The following is a 22,699-nucleotide window of genomic DNA, read 5'->3' as shown; positions in this document are numbered from 1 at the left end:
GAGGGCTGAGCTGGGCAGAGGGTTTGCGGCAGGCTGGAGAGTTCTCCAGAGGGGTCATTAATCTAAAATAGATTTACGGCAAGGGAGGCCCTGCTTCGGATGTGTCCAGGTAGGTCTGAGATGTGAGCAAGACACGGAGGTCCTGTCCCACTATCACCTGAAACCTCACTCCTACTGTTGTGATTTTACATTTCAGGAATTTCTTATTATATTCTCTTAATTCCTTGAACGAGCCCGTGTGTATTTCAGCCGAACAACAAGGCAAAGAAATTGTTTTGCCCCTCAGGGAAGATGGAGAGGGAGAGGATTATCTTCCAAGAACTTTTTTTCTGCGACTCGCACGTGCCTGAGAATTTCTTGAGGAGCACGCAGGGACCGGGATGTGGGGCCGAATCACACCTGCACAGGTATCTCTCTAGAGGTTTCATGAAGGAGGGCCTGGGACAGGGAAGGCCACAGAGATACTTCTCCAGCAAACCATCCTCCCAGAGGTGCAGCGTTAGTGGCTCAAGTCAAGGGAAACAGAGATGTGCTTTTTTGGCGTAAGAATGAAGGGGCAGAAAATGGATGGGGGAGATCAGTTTTGATAATTGAGGATATCGTCAGGCTGGCCGCATTCTGCCCCCCTCCCCCTTTTTTTCCAATATGACTTGTCCATAAACTGGATCCATTAAAAAATCTGACTGCACAAAAGGCACCTAGAAATATTGCCATGTACCAATTCATCAAAAAATGTGAGCATTACTCAGCCACACACACACACACACGAAGACTGAAATGCCTTTCGCAACAACACGGATGGACCTTGAGGGTATTATGTTAAAGGGAAGTGAAGTCAGACCGAAAGACAAATACCAGATGATCTCATTTGTCTGTGGAATGTAAACAAACATGAAACAAACACACAAAACTCACAGATACAGAGAAGACAGTATGGGGAGGGGAGTTGGAGGGGTGGGTGAAACGGGTGGATGGGGTCAGGAGGTACAGACTTCCAGTGATAGGGGTGCCTGGGTGGCTCAGTCAGTTGAGTGTCTAACTCTTGATTTTGGCTCAGGTCACGATCCCAGGGTTGTGGGATCGAGCCCCGAGTTGGGCTCTGGGCTGAGTGTGGAGCCTCCTTGGGATTCTCAGTCTCTCTCTCTGTCCCCCTCCCTCCCACCTCACTTGGGCTCTCTATCTCAAAAACAAACAAGCAAACAAAAAACCTTTCTGGTTATAAAATAAGTCGTAAGGGGAATGTAGTATGCAGCGTATGGACAGCGTGTCAACAACCTTGTCTTGCAAACTTGAAAGTTGCCAACAGAGTAAATCTTAAAAGTTCTCATCACAAGAAAAAAGCTTTGTTTTGTGACTCTGTGTGGTGACCGATGGTACCTAGATTTACTGTGGTGACTGTTGTGCAATACAGACAACTGTCAAATCATTAGGCTGCACGGCTGCAACTAAAATAACATTACGTATGAATTATACCTCAGCAAAAAAAAAAAAAAAAATCTAAATACTCTACAGTTGTGTAATGACACATTCCCCCCCTAGACTCTGATCTCCAGGAGGAGAGGAATCACGTCTGCCCCTGGCACAACGTCTGGCATGTTTGGGGCCCGAGGAATATTTGTCGAATTTATGAATAAATGAATAAAAGACAGCAGGGGAAAAAATGAGTGTTTGAATTAATGCTGAATCCTAAATGATTCCTCATAGAATGTCAGATATTTGAAAAATTCACTTCAATTTCCTGCCCATGCCAAAATATATGAAGGGTCGTTTGAAAAGCTAATCACTTCAGAAGCAATTCCACAATTTGTCAAAAAAAGAAAAAAAAAAGGCATCGAGTAAAATCCAGGTGCAGACTATGTGATTTTTTTTTTTTTTTTTTTTTTTTTTTTTTTTGTGCTGAGGTTGAGGAGGGGAAAACTAAACTGGCAGGCATATTATGAAGCTTCTATCAAGCTCCAATTTTCTCTGCAGGTGCCTCAGTCACAACTGGAAAGGGAGGGGACATCACTGTTTGGTTTGCCTGTCATCCCAGCAGGGCTTAAAATGGTCCTAATTCCCCAAATGAGATCTTCTCCTGGGAGCCTGGGTAACAAGGCAGGTTTTTGCTTGAGGATCCTGAAGGGTGTTAGTTACTCTTTCCCAAACCCGCATCATCATTTGCTTGGTCACCTGGTTTCCCGACACTAGGGAAGAGGTGACTAAATCCTTTTCTTCATTATACGAAGAACAGAAGGGACACCGTATCCACCAGCCCCTCGCATGTGTTCACTCCAGACTGAGTTATATTCAGTTGATGTGATGGGGTAGGTAGGGTATTACCAGCAATAAAAGTGTCTGGCTAGGGCATGGGCGACAGATGCCCAGCCTTGAACACGTATCTGCTGCTCTATCGGGGGCGGGGAGGACGAGGGGGGGTGGGGGGAGGTCCTCACCCAGCATCCCCAGGCTTACAAATCTCTTTGTGGAGTTCTTGAGCTCAAGAAGCTTTTTATCTATCCCACGCGGACACATTTCTAGAGGCATTTACCACCAGCATCCGTTCTAGCGCAGAGGCAGGGAAAGCATTATCGATGATTGGACAGGCTTGCTGGTAAATACTGGCATCCCCAGTGACACAGCTGATTTGAAAAAAATTACGTCTGTTTTACATACGACGATTATATCGTCACGGCAATAAGTTGGCTCTGTGATTCCTTTTAGCGTATAGAGTCCAGATCGATTCCTGTTCCTGTATGCACTCTCTGCCTTTGTGTCAAGCTTTGATCATTCAAATTCTCTTTTTAAGTGACCTTGCATCTCCAGTCTTTGCCCTGTGGGCTGTGGCTGCCACTGATACCTTAATTCAACTCTACCTTGTGAAGCTGCGGCCAACAGTCAGCGAACTACACCGCTCAGGCTCCAGTGCCAGGTTCTGCGGGCCGAGGATGATGAGGTGATGGATGGGCAGAGAGAAGCTTTCGGTCCTCTTCTCTCTCGTGCTCCTTCCTTCCTTCCTTCCGAGGGCAGTGTTTCCGGCAGCAGCTGTGTCCCTGCCGCTATCCCAGCAATTCTGGTGATGTCCTACTCCGATGTCCCTGCTCTTATGGGGGCAGCAGGTCCCCAGGTGGGGCCTCCTTCGTGAGTCTATGTTCTGTAAGGTGCCGGGAGCCGCAGCCTGCAGTTACTTACCTGGGTTTCTCTGCAACGTCCCCTTTACATGCCTCCGGTCACAGCGGGTAACCGATTCCTCTTACTAAATTCTGTATGAGGGGCCCCTGGGTGGCTCAGTCGGTGGAGTGTCTGACTTTGGTTCAGGTCATGATCTCATGGTTCGTGAGTTCAAGCCCCACATCGGGCCGTCGGCTGTCAGCGCAGAGCCAGCTTTGGATCCTCTGTCCTGCTCTCCCTCTGCCCCTCCCCTGCTGGTTCTCTCCCTCTCTCAAAAATAAATAAACATTAAAAAAAATAAATTCTGTTTGAAATTCCAAATGTGTTTTCCATTTCCTTGACCAGACGCTACCCAACAAAGCACTCTGGATGGCCTTTTGACAAAAACAATGAGGTCTTGCTATTTTATTTTAACAAACACTTTGATGGTGTTTACTAGGTACCAGCGAGGGCTTTCCAATTACCATTTCAACTCATGGTAAGAACAACCCTTTGGGGCGGTTGTATGATAATCCACATTTCACAAGTGGGGACACCGAGGCCCGAAAGGTAAAGTAACTTTCCCAACATTAGAGACGTCGAAGGGGCTGTTTTGGGGGCTAATGTCCTAAATGGTGACTTATAATGATGGTTGTTGGCCGGAGGTGGGGAACAGTGGTGGTGATGTGGTCTGTCTGCAAGGAAGGACGAACCGGATGAGGAACCATAAAAGCGCAAAGGGTCTGGAGAGGATACTGAATATTCAGCATCTACAGGAGGGCTACAGAGACCTCCTGAGGGGCTGGTGCAGCCCAGATCGGCACCCGGTTCAGCAGGCAGCCGCTAGGTGCACGGCAGATGTCACGGGCACATGCTGTCCCTCCCTTGAGGTTATTGTTAGAGGACCGGAACTGCTAGAAAGTTCTTGCAACCCACCTTCGTCTCCTCTCATCTCTTAAGTCACAAATGTCCCTTCTTAACCTTATTAGGTCAATGCAAGATATGGGATTTTCTAAATCAAGCAGAAAGATACCTGACAAAAGTCTCTTCTCTGGGATCACGTAATGACACGGAAGTCTACTCAAAGAGCTAGAAATAAAAACTTGAAGAAACAGCTATTTCAGGTTGCTTGTGGACTTAAGTTAGTAGGTCATATTTTTAGCAATTGAACCCTTGGTCTCTCACATCTGGAGAAGTGAAAGTCCTCACTTAACAATCACACGGAAGAAGAAAAGGCAAAACGCACGAAACGGAGGAGGGAGACAACTTGTGTGGGTGTTACCCAACTTCCATGAGCAGCGTCGTCTCAAGGTCACGTGGTCGGAGCCGGGACAACACAGGTGAGGGCAGCCGGTGAGGGGCTGAGGCTGGGGCCTCACGCTCTGTGTCAGTGCTGTGCCTGGAGACCATGGCTCTACCTGGCAGCCGTTCGACCTTGGGGGGTGACCTAATATTGTGAAGCGTGCCTGGAGATAATCGATATGATGGCCATAATGGGTTGCTTGGGAGAATTAAATCCCTTTAATGCATGTAAACAACTTAACACAGACTCTTAGGATTGTCCCAGAATTAGCTATTACTATACTATTGTGATCCTATCATTATCGATGGTTTGAAATACGACTACTGCTATGATAGAAAAGTTCCCATAGCCATGATGGTTTTTTTTAAATTAATTTATTTTGAGAGAGAGAGTGTGTGGGAGGGGCAGAGAGAGAGGGAGAGAGAGAGAATCTCAAGCAGCCTCCATGCTGTCAGGTGCACAGAGCCCGACGCAGGGCTCAAACCCAAGAACCCATGAGTCAAAATCAAAAGCTGGATGCCCTGCTGACTGAGCCACCTAGTCATGATGTTCCTTTTTTATTTAAAAAAATTTTTTTAATGTTTATTTATTTTTGAGACAGAGAGAGACAGAGCATGAGCAGGGAAGGGGCAAAGAGAGAGGGAGACACAGAATCAGAAGCAGGCTCCAGGCTCTGAGCCATCAGCACAGAGCCTGATGCGGGGCTCGAACTCACAGACTGTGAGATCATGACCTGAGCCGAAGTCGGACGCTTAACCAACTGAGCCACCCAGGCACCCCATCGTGATGTTCTTAATAAGCAAACTTAGCCAATGACTTCTAGAACAAACGTCACTGGTAGACATTCATATAGACCCACCACTTTGTCTAACAGAAATACTTCAGTTATTAAGCGGCAAAAAAGTGGCTCAATCATGAAGCCAGAGTTCATGTTAGGAAACCCCGGCCCATCAGCCTCCCCGCGCACAGCACACACAGCAAGAACAACAGCACAAGGACAAGAGGCTTTAGTGAACGGGGGGTACGGAGGAGAGAATGTGAGGCTGAGCCTCTGAGACCCGTGTTCCAGTTAAATCCTACCAGCACACTGTGTGACCTTGTGGCAGCAGGTCACAGAATGTGCATGTCTCTGCACTTCTCTTTCCTGGTCTTTTAGACATGTCTGTATGGTCACTCCCGTGCTCTCCTGGCTTTATGAGATTCTAGTGGCAGGAAAAAAATGGCAGAGAACTGCAGTCAGATCCCCTGGGTCAGCCTCTGAGATCTCTGATGCTGGACTCAACATTTAGGGGGCCTTTGCCAGCTGTCACCTCTATGTGCAGATGACCAGTGGCTTCTCCTGTGACATAACTGCCCTTCTTGTAACACTCCAAATGCCTCTAGGATGAGCCAGCTATTTGAAACAGTCACTAGAAAAACAGGAGAGCAGCCAGAGCAGTGATCAAGGTAAAGACATTTTTCCCCCTTTTTAAAAAATGTTTATTTATTTTGAGAGAGACAGCGAGTGAGCGCACAAGCGGGGCAGGAGCAAAGAGAGAGGGAGAGAGAGAGAGAGAATCCCGAGCAGGCTCCACGCTGTCAGTGAAGAGCCCAACACGGGGCCTGATCTTATGAACTGTGAGATCATGATGTGAGCCGAGATCGATAGTCAGATGCTTAACGACCGAGCCACCCAGGCGCCCCAAAGGTAAAGGTATTTTTGATGGGGAAGCTATAAATAGGTTGGGACGCAGGAGGGCTTTCGATACTTGTGCAGGATCAGACCACCAGCTTTGCTACCAAAGGTGCCGGGACTCATGGCAAGAAATAAAATTCTTGCATGTAGCGAATTTCCACAGTATTAAGTTGTTCTTATCTTTGAGGTAAAACACGTTTGCCTCTGCATTTCTTAGTGCTCATTTATACCCCCTCTAAAAGAACAGAGCTCTGCCTAGGAAAGAAGACTTTAAGGATCAAAGATTCAAAATTTAAATCCCGCCATTTGACTGGGAAGCACGTGCCCACCCGAGTTTGCCTCCATCACTATGAACTACATGCCCGAACACGAAACTGTACTGTGCAAACAGGGACTCCCAATCATCAGGTTAAATATATACTTTCAAAATACAACCTTTTCTTTGCTTTCTACTCAATTTTTAGAGTACACTTCCAAAAAAACAAAAAACAAAAAAGAAGGAGGAGGAGGAGGAAGGGGAGGAGGAGGGGGAGGAGGGAGAGGAGGAGGGGGAGGAGGAGGAGGAGGATGGGGAGGAGGAGGAGAGGGAGGAGGAGGAGGGGGAGGAGGAGGAGGGGGAGGGGGAGGAGGGGGAGGAGGAGGAGGGGGAGGAAGAGGAGGGGGAGGAGGAGGAGGGGGAGGAGGAGGGGGAGGAGGGGGAGGAGGAGGGGGAGGAGGGGGAGGAGGGGGAGGAGGAGGGGGAGGAGGGGGAGGAGGAGGGGGAGGAGGGGGGAGGAGGGGGAGGAGGAGGGGGAGGAGGAGGAGGAGGAGGGGGAGGAGGAGGAGAGGGAGGAGGAGGAGGGGGAGGAGGAGGGGGAGGAGGAGGAGGGGGAGGAGGAGGAGGGGGAGGGGGAGGAGGAGGAGGAGGGGGAGGAAGAGGAGGGGGAGGAGGGGGAGGAGGAGGGGGAGGAGGGGGAGAAGGGGGAGGAGGGGGAGGAGGGGAAGAAGAGATTGCAATTGGAGTTTTTGCCGTTACAGAGACTAGTCCCTTAAAAGGCGGAATAATTTGAAGAGAGAGCAGTCTTCCCACTGCAACATACAATTCAGGTGTGGACACATCCCGGCACTAATCGACACTTTTCAAAGGATTTTAAAAAGACTGACAGAATGCCCATTGCTAGCTGAAGTATTTACGGCTTATTTAAGCGCAGATAGGTAAGGCACAGAGTCAAAATGGACAAAACAGGCCATTGTGCCTTAACACAAAAATGATTCACAGATTAAAAAAAAAAAAAACCTGATGTGAATTTTAAGTTCAATATTCAACTCATTTTCTTTCCAGGCTATTTGGATTAGGTTTTAAAACTGAGCAGGCCAGAAGAGACTTAGAATCATGTTTGTTTATTTTAGGGTTGGGGGCGGTGGGGGGGCGGGTAGGGATACCGATTCCCAGGAGTTCACAAGCTAGAGGTTTCTGTTTAGCACCTCTGGGCCTTTTTGGCCCCTTTTCCTTATGATTCCCCTAAAGCAGTGGTTAAGATAGGAGACACGTCTTTGGCTTCTTTTCTATCTCCAGGCTAAAACCAGAAATGCCCAGAGGAACAGGCAGGAGACATCAGAGGTGAGGGAAGCAGGGTCCAGGCTTCCCCCCTCCAGCGGATAAATGCCAAAGGCAACAGAGCCAAGAGGGGCCCAGACTAAACGGGCCCTTTTGATTTTTCAAAAGGGGATTTTAGTGAAACGACTTGATTTTTATTATTATTTTTTTCAAGTTTATTTATTTTGAGAGAGAGCGAGCGAGAGCAGGGTAGGGGCAGAGAGAGGGGGGAGAGAGAGAATCCCAAGCAGTCTCTGCACTATCAGCAGAGAACCCGATTCAGGGCTTGATCTCACGAACTGTGAGACTATGACCTGAGCCAAAACCAAGAGTTGGACGCTTAACCGACTGAGCCACCGAGGCGCCCCAAAACTGCTTGATTTTTAAATGTTAGCTTATTTTATTTTATTTTATTTAAAAAAAATTTTTTTTTAACGTTTATTTTATTTTTGAGACAGAGAGAGACAGAGCATGAACGGGGGAGGGGCAGAGAGAGAGGGAGACACAGAATCGGAAGCAGGCATCCAGGCTCTGAGCCATCAGCCCAGAGCCTGACTCGGGGCTCGAACTCACGAACCGTGAGATCGTGACCTGAGCTGAAGTCGGACGCTCAACCGACTGAGCCACCCAGGCGCCCCAAATGTTAGCTTATTTTAAAAACATTCAGGGATCACCAAAATGCTCTCGCTAGCGCTTGCGTTCTGTTGGCAGGGCACCTGCTTGACTGCGGCCAAGGCTGCGGGGCTATTGGTGGGCCCATTCAGTGGCATTATCCAGGAGCGATTTCCTGATGTCTAGCCCAGAGCCTTTTCAGGGACTTTGCAAGCACCTAATTCCCCGTATCAAATCCCTTTCTGTCTAAGACAGAGTGGTTTCTTGTTGCCACCTGCCCGCTAAGCATATCAAAATGAAAGTTGGAGATACCATGCCAAAGAAGGTTTATCTCCAACAGTTCACTTCAAAAAAAGGAAGGGAAAAATATCACAGATAACACTGTTTTCCCCATCCAACATATGATAACCAGCATCCTCATAAGTAAAAGTACCAAGAATTATACCACAGCCCTGGAGCATGCAGAGGTAGCTTGCAACACTGGCTAGGAAGGAGACAGTTCCAGATGCTGGGGGAACTTTATGAATACCCAAGAATTGAATACTTCTGGCCAAGATACTGCATACTTACTAACGACTAGTGCCACCAAAACAAATAAACAAACAAAGAAACAAACAAACAAACCCACAAGCAAAAAACCCTTTTGTATTTGTGCTGAAAATTCTAGTAAATTAATAGCATATCCAATTACGTGACCCTGATAATGAGAACAGTAGCAAACATAAGAAACCACCATGCCTTGGGGCACCTGGGTGGCTCAGTTGGTTAAGCTTTCGACTTCGGCTCAGGTCATGATCTCACAGTCTGTGAGTTCGAGCCCCACGTTGAGCTCTGTGCTGACGGCTCAGAGCCTGGAGCCTGTTTCAGATTCTGTGTCTCCCTCTCTCTCTGACCCTCTCCCGTTCATGCTCTGTCTCTCTCTGTCTCAAAAATAAAAAAACGTTAAAAAAAAAAAAAGAAACCACCAGGCCTTCATGTGGAATTGTTTTTTGACCTTGCAAGGAGCTTCCTGTGACTTTCCAGCCATTTTTTTGAGCCGCTATTTCTACGTGAGAGCAAAACAATGGCGTTTAGCTATACCACACAGATAGGAAAGCTGTCGCTTGACTATTTATGTCACAAATTTGAACATTCAGGTACACATCACCGCTAGGTCACTTTAAATTCTTCTAGCCTAAGGAAGCGAACCAAATTTCTTTTACAGTTTAGATGAGTTGAGTAATTTATAATGGAGCCTTATTTGTTGGCTTTTCCACCCGAGCAATCTAAACTGAAGCCCTACTAAGACTGAAGGCTCACCCTGCCATTCATTGCACTTCTCCAGACCAAGACTGGTTGCCTCACCCACTATCCCCCAACCGGTATCTAGCGGAGAGAGCAGCAAATGGCAAGAGGGAAGAAATTTCTACAGAAGCTCCAATTACCAAACCTTAACTTCTAGACCAAGCTGGAATCTACAAATATGCGTATGTTAAAAAGGAGCCTACCATACGGAGTCCTCATTCTGGAAGTGAGCCACGCTGCAACCGTGGAGGTGGAAAATGACTTGTGCCAGAAGGACTTTACCTGCACGAATCCAATCTTGATTCTCAAGAGCCAGATTTTTGACAAGAGCCAGTTCAACATTTAACAGATAATTATCAGGAACATATACAGAGCAGTCCCTGTCCAGCAACTGAAGCTAGTTACAAAATTGTATATACAGAGGTGCCTGGGTGGCTCAGTCCGTAAAGTGACCGACTTTGGCTCAGGTCATGACCTCGCAGTTTGTGAGTTCGAGCCCCGTGTCACGCTCTGAGGTGACAGCTCCGAGCCTGGAGCCTGCTTCAGAATCTGTGTCTCCCTCTCTCTCTCTGCCTCTCCCCTGCTTGTGCACTGTCTCTCTCTCTCTCTCTCTCTAAAAAAAAAATAAACATTAAAAAAATTTAAAAAACCAAAATTGCATATATAGAAAGAGAAAAATCAATCAGCTATGCCCATAGGCAACATTGTGATCTTTGTGTAAAGATATCATCTCCTATTACTAGAATCGATATTTGACAATGTTTTGTTTAAAAAGCAAAAGTATCGAGGGGCGCCTGGGTAGCTGACTCAGTTAAGCTTCTGACTCTCGATTTCGACTCAGGTCGTGGGATTGAGCCCTGCATTCGGATCTGTGCAGAATGTGGAGCCTGCTGAAGATTCTCTCTCTTTCCCTCTGCCACTCCCCCCTCACACGCTCCCTCTAAATATAAACAGAGAAAGAAATAAAAATAAAAAGCCAAAGTATTTAATAACTAAGTGACTCTCTATTTAGGAAATAATAGTACCACCCCCCCCCCCAACACTGAAACACTAAATCATTGCATGTTTGAGAGTCACTGTATTAGTTTTCTATTGCTGCTATAAGAAATTATCACAAACTTATGGCTTAAAACAACACAACTTATTCTCTCACAGCTCTGGTCAGAAATCCTGAAATTCAACATGTTGGAAGATCTGTCTTCCTCGGTGAAGGCTCTAAGGGGGCACCTGTTTCCTAGCCCTTTCTGGTTTTTAGAGGCTGCTGGCTTCCCTGGGCTCACTGCCCTGTCCTCCGCCTTTTGAAGCCAGCGGCATGGGGTCTTCTAACATCTCTCTCTGCCCTCTGCTTCTGCAATTCTCTTTATCGGACCCTAACCTTTCTGTCTTCCCCTTACAAAGACCCTGTGCATAACTGAATTTTACTGCGTGAGGACAGACTGGCATACAGTTAAGGATTTTTAGGGAGGATACATTTAATGTAAAGGCTCTCAGCCTCCTAGTGGATTTTGAATTGTGTGTGACTCAGTGATCCAGGAAAAAACAGAAGCATAAAGTTGCCTACCACTGTAGTGTTAATAAAACAATATTAAAAAAAAAAGACCATGCGATTTCATTGAGACAACCTTAATAATTGAAGATACACTTCCCACCTGGGATCTTTAACTTAAACACATTGGAAAAGTCCCTTTTGCTCTATAAGGTAACATATAAGGCACAGGTTCCAGGGATTAGGATGGGGACAACTTTGGGGGGTAGTTATTGTTTCTACCATGGCCACTAAGGTCACTCGAACGAAAAGAGAATATTCAAATATCTTTGCAGCTATGTGCAATATTAACCAAGAACACCTGCTTAAAAAATCCATTCATAAGAAACGGTGAAATGATGAAATGATGAAACATCCATCTTTTTCCCGAGAACTGAGTATATAATGTCTATAGGACATAATGATTAACTGTGAAGAAACACAAGGAGGGTTTTCCCCTAGAGGTGCTTCTTGACATAGTAAAAACCAAGCATGTTTTCACTTCCTCTCACTTACAGGGGAGGTGACGGTCACACCCTGGTTGTCAGGGACAGCATGTGCTTGTTCAGAGATACCCGTGTAACTGTGGCACTAAGGGGGTAACAGCCAGACGGGTAATGTGATCGCGCGAAGTCTTACCTGTTTGAATAGAGCATAGTCCTGTCGTGCGGACAATGTTCATTGACATATAAGGAAGAAGAAGAAATAGTGGTTGCCAAGGAAGCAGCTTCAAAGAGTGAAGGAGTGCTAGGTACCAGGTCCGGCCTGTGTCGGGATCCCAGGGCTGGGTGACAAAAGCAGAACAGAGACTCATGAATCTCAGTAGTAAATGCAGTGGAGTCGAGTCAAAAGCACTCATTTCGCAGATCAGGTTGCGAGTTAAATGATGAATTCACCTCACTCGTCTGAACTACAGCAGACCCGTAAGACAGCTCCTTGCAAACAGGTTAAACAGAAAGGGGACTGCATTAATTTACAAAACAGCTTATGGAAATGATATTATGAATGTTCTTTGAAAAACCTAAGAAAGTGATTTACTGTTTCAAAAGATGACATCAAAAGCTCGTAGGAGCTTAAGGAGATAATGTGACAGAGATTAACAGGATGATTGGCCAATGTAGAAACACACAGGGCACCTGCTCTCCCTCCCTGGGATATGCACGTATTTATCCTCCTCAATTTAGATCTAAGTACTCAGACTTTTTTTTTTTTTAATTTTTTTTTTTAACTTTTATTTTTGAGACAGAGAGAGACAGAGCATGAACGGGGGAGGGGCAGAGAGAGAGGGAGACACAGAATCGGAAGCAGGCATCCAGGCTCTGAGCCATCAGCCCAGAGCCCGACGCGGGGCTCGAACTCACAGACCGCGAGATCGTGACCTGGGCCGAAGGCGGCCGCTTAACCAACTGAGCCACCCAGGCGCCCCAGTACTCAGACTTTTTAACAGCCGGGAAACACATGCTTCCCAGACCATTTTTAATCATCCTAACCTAAACTTTGGACAAATTTGTATCCCTTACTGCCCAGCCTGGTAGAGACAGTGCTTTAATGACAGGTCAGTCACACAGAACAGAGTTGCTTTAAAAACAGAACACTGTGTGGGGCACCTGGGTGGGTTAGTCGGTTAAGTGTGCAACTTCAGCTCAGGTCATGATCTCATGATTCATGGGTTTGTGCCCCGCGTGGGGCTCTGTGCTGACAGCTCAGAGCCTGGAGCCTGCTTCGGATTCTATGTCTCCCTCTCTCTCTGCCCCTCCCCTGCTCATGCTCTCTCAAAAATAAATACATGCTAAAAAATTTTAAAAAAATTAGAACACTGTGGACATAACAGTTATGGACAAATCCTGGTCCTTAAACTTTTATAACTAGGCCCACACTGATTTTTTTTTTAACCTAGGGAGACATCATCATTATTATTATTATTATTATTTTTTTTTTAGAAAGAAAGAGAGAATGGGTGATTTTTTTAACCTAGGGAGACATCATCATCATCATTATTATTTTTTTTTTGAGAAAAAAAGAAAGAGAGAGAGAATGGGTGGCAGAGAGGCAGAGGGAGAGAGGGACTATCTTAAGCAGGCTCCACACTTAGCATGAAGCCTGACACGGGGCTTGATCCCATGACCCTGGGGTCAGGACTTGAGCCAAAATTTAGAGTCGGACACTCAACTGACTGAGCCACTCAGGCACCCCAAATTTCATTTTAAAATTTTTATGAAGATATAATTGACATGTAACACTGTATTAATTTTAAGAGTCCAACGTGATGATTTGATAAACATGTATATTGTGAGATGATCATCATGGTCTAGTGAACATCTATCACCACATAGTAGTTACAATACAACACTTTTTTTTTCTTGTAATGAGAATTTTTAGGATCTAGTCTCTTAGCAACTTTCAAATATACAACAGACTGTTGTTAACCAGCATCACCATGTGTACCCAGATTCTTTTTCATCATTCCCCCAAGCTAAACCAAGACAGGCGATAATAAATACAACATAACTTTAAAGTGTTTCTGGGATCCCTTCATTGGCATGACAGGCTCAAAATTATGCATGTTTAGGAAGCGTACGCATGGAAAATGGTCCTAATAGGCACTATCGCATGAGTGTGAGGTTTTAGATGTGGGGTTTGAAGAGGGGGAGATGAAAGGATGGAGCGAGGCACAGAGGGAAAGGGGGTAGGCACGGAAGGGCTGGACTCTGGACCACGAGACCGGACACACTTTAAAATATGTGAGATGGTGGCAATGCAAGCTGGTGCAGCCACTCTGGAAAAGAGTATGGAGGTTCCTCAAAAAGCTAAAAATAGAACTACCCTACAACCCAGCAATTGCACTACTAGGCATTTATCCACGGGATACAGGTGTGCTGTTTCGAAGGGACACATGCACCCCCATGTTTATAGCAGCACTATCGACAATAGCCAAAGTATGGAAAGAGCCCTAATGTCCCTCGATGGATGAATGGATAAAGATGTGGGATACACACACACACACACACACACTGGAGTATTACTCGGCAATCAAAAAGAATGGAACCTTGCCATTTGCAACTATGTGGATGGAACTGGAGGGTATTATGCTAAGTGAAATTAGTTGGAGAAAGACAAATATCCTATGACTTCACTCATAGGAGGACTTGAAGAGACAAAACATGAACATAAGGGAAGGGAAACAAAAATAATACAAAAACAGGGAGGGGGACAAAACAGAAGAGACTCATAAATCTGGAGAACAAACTGAGGGTCACTGCAGGGGGTGGGGGAGGGGGGATGGGCTAAATGGGTCAGGGGCAATAAGGAATCTACTCCTGAAATCATTGTTGCACTAGATGCTAACTAATTTGGATGTAAATTTAAAAAAAATAAAATTAAAAAAATAAAATAAAATAAAGTAAAACGTGTGAGACGGTACATCTCTGCCTCCTATTCTGGTCAAAATAAAGAATTACCATGATGAGTAACGGATGGTAACAGACTGTATAAAAAAGCAAGTACCCCAAGCACTCAACATGCAAAAATCAGAGAGGCCTTCAATGTTATAGGACAACTGACTAGTGACCTTTAATATGCTTGATCCCACCTTCTCATTCAATATAGAGGAAAACACTGAAACTCTCAATAACATTGAAAAGTGGGTCCGAAAAACCACTGTCCATCAGATTTGAAAGGATTGCTACTCAATATAAGGCAGATGGGGCTGGACTGAAAAGAGCTCATCAAGACTCCAGTTTTGGGTGCACCCAGCTTGACTTCATCAACCAGAGGTTGTTTGAGCGACCTGTCCAGCAACTTGGGCCAGACACTGGTGAGCCCCAATCTCTTAGGAGCAGCTCTTTAAAACAGAGAACTATCTCCTCAAGCTCCTATATCCTTCAGTTTTTTTAAGAAACTAACATGGTAGACAGAATTCTAGGATGATCCCCAGGGATATGTATGCTTGAACCATCTCCCTCTGAGTGGGGGTCATATCAGTGAATGTGATTTGGCTCCTGTAATTATAAATTTGACACCGCAAAAGGAATTATGCAGGTGTAATTAGGTTACTAATTCCTTAACTCCAGCTTAGAGGATATTATCCAGATGGGCCTGGCCTCATCACTTGAGCTCCTTTTTTTTTTCCTTATTATTTATTTTGAGTGAGAGAGTGTGTGCAAGCAGGGGAAGGGTAGAGAGGACCGGAGAGAATCCCAAGCAGGCTCTGTACTACCAGCACATAGCCCGACGTGGGGCTCGATCTCACGAGATCATGACCTGAGCTGAAGTCAAGAGTCAGATGCTTAACAGACTGAGTCACCCAGGCGCCCGATCACTTGAGCCTTTTATTTATTTTTTTAATTATTATTATTTTTTTTTAATTTTTTTTAACGTTTATTTATTTTTGAGACAGAGAGAGACGGAGCATGAACGGGGGAGGGGCAGAGAGAGAGGGAGACACAGAATCGGAAGCAGGCTCCAGGCTCCGGGCCATCAGTCCAGAGCCCGACGCGGGGCTCGAACTCACGGACCGTGAGATCGTGACCTGAGCCGAAGTCGGACGCTCAACCGACTGAGCCACCCAGGCGCCCCGACTTGAGCCTTTTAAATGTGTGTCTGGCAGTCAGGGATTGGAAGTGAGAGAAGGATTCACTTGTACAAAATTCTCTGTTGGAGAAGGGCTGTTGGAGATGGGAGGGGGCTGCCTGGCAAGGTATGTGCACGGTCTCGAGGGGCCGGAAGTGGCCCACAGCTATCAGACAGGCAGGCATGGGGTCCGCAAGGATGCCAATTCTGCCCACACGATGACCTGGGAGGATTTCTTTCCCAACACCTCCAGATGAGAACGCGGCCCAGCTGATGCCTTCAGATCCCTGATAAACGGAGCCCGGAGAATCCAGGGGAGCCTTTCCAGACTTCTCACTTACACAACTGTGAGCTAATCACTGGAGGTTCTATTAAGCGGCTGGCTTTCTGGTAATTTGTTACATGGCCCCAGAAAACTAATACAACCAAGATATGCTGACAGTGGCACAGAAGAGACGATTAATAACTAGAGGCAATTTGGTGCACTATGAAAATGGAAGGCCCCAAGTACACAGCATGATAAAAACTTTGTAGAAAGAACTGTCCAGATAAACTCATTTAGATATGAAACAGTGGGTCCCAGAGCTCAGCTGAAGAAAAGCACAACATGTGCCCTACTTCCAATGTTTCCATCCAGACTTTCTGGATGTTATGTAGTGTCTGTATTATACCCCTTTCCTCCCTCCAGACTGACAACTAGACTTGTTGCTTTAACTTCAGAAGTCACATGGTGCATCCTATTTGAAAGATTATGGGGCACCGGGGGGTGCTCAGTCAGTTGCACATCTGACTTCAGCTCAGGTCATGATGTCGCGGTTCGTGAGTTCGAGCCCTGTGCTGACATCTCGGAGCCTGGAGCCTGCTTTGCAGTCTGCGCCTCCCTCTCTGTCTGCCCCTCCCCCGCTCATGCTCTGTCTCTCTCAAAAATAAACATTAAAAAAAATAAAAAAAGATGAACTAATACAGTTTAAAAATCCATTAATCCTATTTCCCAGACTGTAGACACCTTACAGTTTTCTGTGTGCCCTAAGAAGACCAGCAGTGTGGGAGGCACAGTGCTGGTGCAGAGGTGCTTAGGAAAAGGGAGTCACGGCTGCCACAAACTGCAGCCATCCAGCCAGAGAGAGGAGCAAGCGCATTTCATTAACTCTTTTGTTGGTATCACTGTATCTGGGTCTGAGCTGGTTTCTAGGGAGATGAGAAAAGAAAGAATCCCAGCGTGGAACATGTGGGTAAGTGCTGCAGGAGGGGAGAAGGAGTATCACCCTGTCCTAGTGACTCTGAGGAAAAGAAAACCCCGAGAAGAGAGTTAATCTTTAAAAAAATTTTTTTTTTTAAATTTTTTTTTTCAACGTTTTTTATTTTTATTTTTGGGACAGAGAGAGACAGAGCATGAACGGGGGAGGGGCAGAGAGAGAGGGAGACACAGAATCGGAAACAGGCTCCAGGCTCCGAGCCATCAGCCCAGAGCCTGACGCGGGGCTCGAACTCACGGACCGCGAGATCGTGACCTGGCTGAAGTCGGACGCTTAACCGACTGCGCCACCCAGGCGCCCCTAAAAAATTTTTTTAAATGTTTATTTGTGAGAGAGAGAGAGCAAGACAGAGTGTGAGCAGGAGAGGGCAGAGAGAGAAGGAGGCAGAGAATTGGAAGCAGGCTCCAGGCTGTGAGCTGTCAGCACAGAGCCCTAGGCAGGGCTCGAACTCACAAACCATGAGATTATGACCTGAGCCGAAGTCAGAGGCTCAACCGACTAAGCCACCCAGGCGCCCCTGGAGAGCTAATCTAAGTAGAAGAAATTTTCAGGAATTGCTGGGATTCCCAGAAGAATACATAGATTAAAAAAAGTCGAAACTGTCACTTCCTCTTTAACAATTAGAAAAGGAAAACACCTAATTCAAACAGACAGACAAAAAAGTATGTGATAAAATTCAATACTCATTCCTGATAAAAACTTTTAGCAAACCAGCAATAAAAAGGTACTTCCTTGACCCGATTATGGGTATCCAATACAGCAAACTTCTTTCTCAACAGTGAAATGTGAGAAGCCTTCCCTTTAAAATCAGGACAAGGCAAGGCCGCCCGGTCACCGCTTCTATTCATCACTGTACCAGGAGTTCTAGCTAGCAAGTGACAAAGGAACGAGCAAAGAGGTGAGGTCTAACACCGTAGCAACAAACCGCCAGAAAACCCACATCTTCAAAAGATACCCTTTGGAAAGATAGAAAATACAGGTCTACATCTTTACCCATTAGAGAAGAAATCTAACAAAAGGTAGGGATATATGACAAGCAAGAGGAAAGTTCTAAAACTTTTATTAAATTCATTAAAGACCTAAATAAGTTGGTAATTCATTGTTACAGTGTGTGTATATATGTGCATACATATAAGCATATAATGTGTATGTCTGAAACACACACACACACACACATTATACACATGCACAGAACAAGGTCCAAGTAGTAAAAACACAAAGATGTTCATATGTGTCACCTCCAGGTAGTGGGGTGACTGATCCTTATTTCTGAATATCTTAGTGTATTTCTAACATTTTTTACCTTAAGCCATATATTATATTGTTTACGTGTTTAAAAAATTTATAGTAAGCGAGTCATACTATAAGTATCCTTTAGAAAATTCATTAACACAATTTGTGTCTTTTTTTTTTTTAAAGTAAGCTCTACGCCTAATATGGGGCTTGAACTCATGATTAAGAGTGGCAAGTTCTACCTACTGTGCCAGGCAGGTGCCCCCAGGTTTTGTTTCTGAGAGCAGGTATGTTCTAATGTTTTTTTAAAAAAATTTTTTTAACGTGTATTTACTTTTGAGAGACAGACACACAGACAGAACCTGCACAGGGGAGGGGCAGGGAGAGAGGCAGACACAGAATCCGAAGCAGGCTCCAGGCTCCGAGCTGTCAGCCCAGAGCCCGACGCGGGGCTCGAACTCAGAGCTGTGAGCTCATGACCTGAACTCAAGTTGGACGCTCAACCGCCTGAGCCACCAGGCGCCCCTCTAATGTTCTAATTGTTCTATTGTGAATCCACATCACCTATATAAATAAAATCAGAAGAACTCCTCCCCACCCCCCCTTTTTTTTTTAAGTTGAATGTCTTTACCTTCCTCGTCAAGGCTGCTGAAACTCTGCCCCTCGGTCAGCAGATCCCGCTTCTCATCCTTCCATTCCTGGCTAATTGAGGACACGATCTCTTGGGAGGTTGCCTTCAGGGCAGCGATGGAGTTGCACCGTTTTTTAGAAGGTGAGGCCTTCAAAGCTAGACAGGAAGGACAAAGGAGTGACAAAGAAAGATACTTACTGTAAAAGCACATTAATATTTTTAATTAAGGTTTTATTTATTACCTTATTAGTCATTGAGGAGAAATAAAACAAGAAACTTTGATTTACATACACGAGGAAAGGGAGACAAAACTATTGGTGTTTGGGCAATTTTTTTTGTCCGCAGTGACTTGACTTCGATTACAAGGGCCTAGAGTCCATGCAAACTGGAATACAGCTCCAGATTTTGAAGTTAAGTCTCACCCGAGGTGAAATTCAAATGTTTTGAGGCTAAAGGAGAATTTTTCTGCCTCCAAGCAATGTTTTCCTAGTGCTAGGAGGAGGTCGGGTGGGTTGGTAAAGGCAGATGGTAAAGCAAGGAGAATTCTCATGACCCTGGTTTTATTAACTTGGGACTAGGAATTTCTAAACATGCCAATGTTTAATCTTATACTCAGGAAGCCTAATTTAGTCAAGTTACTTCGGGTTGCTTTTTTCTTTTAAGTGACTTTCCACTGAAATTTCCTGCCCTCTGGGTCTTTTCGAGGTCACGGCTATATCAGATGTACCGTTCACTCCTGACCTTTGTCCCAACAGCATTCTACAACTTCAGAAGTGTGTTGGGAACCCGAACCAGGGCAAACGGACTTCGCTATCAATCCTGCTCGCTGAAGGCTGTGCCTGTACTTCGGCTACATCACTGGGAGCTGTTTTAGCCGCAGCCACACAATCCCCATCTCTGTTCAGTCCTCGTTCCAAGAATTCTTCTTGGCTCAACGCAGTTATTAAAGAATTTCCTTGGAGAGGAGAGAAGTTGCGGCTTGTTTATGCCTTGCCTGAACTGGTATTTGGCAGTGTCTCTCCACCTGTGGAGGTTTGCATGCAGGGGGGACCTGACAGCTGATGCATTAGAATAATTGCGTCTGGCCTTGGGAAGCTCAGAGCTTAGATTGCAACGCTCATCTGGGGCCTGCCCGTAGGCAGCTTGCAAGAACTTAATTGGACAAGGACTTTGGGACACACAAATGGGGAAGAATGGTGGGCATTCTCTCCAGTTCTGGAGAAGGAAAAGTCTGTGTGTCTTGTGAGCAGTCTTATAACCATAATCATATGATCATCATCATAAATAACTTTTGTAGAGGGTTTTAGGGTTTGGAGACTAACATCACACTCCATATCTCAAATTACCCACGCAGTTGTCTGAGGGAGACAACGGTTGTCTGAGCCCTTTTATAGGACCAGAAATAGAGAGCTGAAAAGCTCTGACCTGCCCAAGATCACAGAAGGAGAAAGCAGGAAACCCAAGGTGTCTTTCTTTTCTCTGAAGTTGTCTTAAGCGGTATTCATTTCTTCGCTTGCTAGCATTCTATTTCCTGGCTGACGTGAGGGGGAGAAGAGATAAAACCAGACCTGGGTTTTCTTGGAGGGGAGGAAATTTTGAATGTTTAAAAACTGATCAAAATGGATTTTACTGGAAAATAAGTGGCCCAAATAAGTCACATTCACCTTGACTCCTCATCCTATGAAGACAATGGCGACACCTGCTATCTAGGTGTGAAGGGATTACGCGCACTGGCTTCTGCTTTAAGGTTCTGTCTGCTGACTTTTATGAACCTTCACCTCTTGTCTTCCAACATAATATTTTAAAACTTTTAAGTCGGAGGATCTCAAATGTGGTTCAGGGAGTACTAGAGGCTCCTGAGACCCTCTTAGAAGGTCTTCAATGTTAAAACTATTTTCAGGGGCTCCTGGCTGGTTCAGTCAGTGGAGCTTGTGACTCATGATCTTGGGGTCATGAGTTGGAGCCCCACAGGGCTGTAGAGATTACTTAACAAAAACAAATAAAATAACTAAAAAAACCTATTTTCATAACAATATTAAGGCGTAATTAGCCTTTCTCACTCTCTAATGAGTTTTCTAGATGCCACAGGACATCTAGCCACAGACTGAATTCAGAAGCTGATAGGAGATTCTAGATGTCTCCTATTAAGCCAGAATTGGGGCTTTGAAAAAATGTAAAATAATACCACTTCTCTCAATTATTTGTTTTAGAAAATATTGCTTTTCCTAATTATTACTATTATTATTATTTTAATGTTTATTTATTTTTGAGAGAGAAAGGGCATGAGCCGACAGGAGAGCCCAATGCGGGGCTCGAACCCACGAACTGTGAGATCATGACCTGAGCCGAAGTTGGCTTAACCAACTAAGCCACCAGGCATCCCTTCATGATTATTTTTTATGTGAAATTTTTTTACCTTTTTGTTGAAACTGACCTTTTTTACACGCAATTTTTGAAATTGTTACTTTGTAAGAATTAATGAATATTTAAAACTTTCCTTAATTTTAAATTCTAATATGCTAAATAGTGATATACATAGCCCCACATGTGTAAATGCTTTTTCGGGGTCTTTAATCATTGAAAAGAGCGTAAAGTGGCCCTGAGGCCCAAAGATTTGAGCACTGCTTGTGGTGAGAGTGGATATACTTGTCTTGCTGCTGATGTTAGAGGAAAAGCTCTCAGGTTTTTGCCATTGGGTATGATGTTAGCTGTGGGTTTTTCATGTATGGCCTTTGTGATGTTGATGTATGTTCCCTCTGAACCTACTTTGTGGAAAGTTTTTACCATGAATGAATACTGTACTTTGTCCAGTGCGTTTTCTGCACCTGTTGAGATGATCGTTTGGTTTTCATCCTTTTTCTTGTTAATGTATCAGATTTTTATATATTCCATTAGCATTTGTTGTGAATTTACATATGCAAACCAATGAACTACATATACGTGTGTGTGTCTGTGTGAATAAATCTATGTCTATAAGGACTAAATGTACCTTTAGAATATGAATTTTATTGTACATATTATTCCATTAGATTGTACCATAATATATTTAATGCATCATATAATCTGTAAATTACAGGACTGGATAGTTAGGCAGTTTCTAATTTTTTCCACAATAAGACTCTAATGATTATGGCATCAGTAAATTACTGGTAATTACATAATTATTAAGTGATCACAGCTTTTGGGAGATAAATTAGTCCAAACCTTCCACTAAAAATCTTGGAAGGATACACACCAGAAAGTCAGCAAGTAAGTGCTAAAAGTAAAAAAAAAAAAAAAAATTCTAAGAACCTTACCTTGAATTTTCTTGAAAACTCTGGAATTCATAAACTTTAGAAATCTGTCAGCATAAAAGCTTGGTCGATGAACTGAAACAGTATCCTGAAAATACAAATCAGTTATCACAGGTTTATCTTGCAGTTCATTTTAAGCTAGAAGAACCATCTAATTCAATCAGTTCTCTGTTAAGCCCACGTCCTTAACCAGAAGGTGTGGATGTTGAGAGCCAGAGAAGAGCAAAGTCTTGTGACCTGTGGTGCCCAAGAGTCAGGCTGCGGAAGGAGGCAAAGACAATCTGAGCAAAGATTGTGGATACTCATGATGAAACAGAGTACGAAGCGGGGCTGGGGAGAGCTAGCAAAAAGATGCTGTTTTATAAAGCAAAACATGTAATAAGTTGATTCTGATTGCATTGTGTGCCATGTGGGGCTTTTAGATTCTTTGTTTCACACGTAGGCAACGAGCACCTCAAGTCTCAGCTGAAATGAAGGAGAACGGTTTGAGCTGGGGACAAAAACTGGGGACATAGACGCCCAGGTGGCTCAGTCGGTTAAATGCCAGACTTCGGCTCAGGTCATGATCTCACGGTTTGTGGGTTTGGGCCCCGCGTTGGGCTCTGTGCTGACAGCT

At 44.8% G+C, this 22,699-nt stretch overlaps 1 protein-coding gene across 2 annotated transcripts in view; it reads right to left on the bottom strand.

Moving 5' to 3' along the window:
- The window catches only part of PIP5K1B (phosphatidylinositol-4-phosphate 5-kinase type 1 beta), a 310,458-nt gene that overhangs the window by 64,670 nt on the left and 223,089 nt on the right, over positions 1-22,699 (bottom strand). For both annotated transcript variants that reach the window (XM_019463652.2, XM_019463653.2), the window contains exons 10-12: positions 22,087-22,171; positions 18,791-18,946; positions 11,741-11,885 (exon numbers count right to left, since the gene is read on the bottom strand). In XM_019463652.2, coding sequence (XP_019319197.1) covers positions 11,741-11,885; positions 18,791-18,946; positions 22,087-22,171 — 386 coding nt within the window. The remainder of the gene's footprint in view (positions 1-11,740; positions 11,886-18,790; positions 18,947-22,086; positions 22,172-22,699) is intronic.

This window comes from Panthera pardus, unplaced genomic scaffold (genome assembly GCF_024362965.1).
Source record: "Panthera pardus isolate Hobbes unplaced genomic scaffold, ASM2436296v1 HiC_scaffold_20, whole genome shotgun sequence".
NCBI lineage: Eukaryota > Metazoa > Chordata > Mammalia > Carnivora > Felidae > Panthera > Panthera pardus.
Note: the sequence above shows the minus strand (reverse complement) of the source record. Positions and strands in the feature narration are given on the sequence as shown.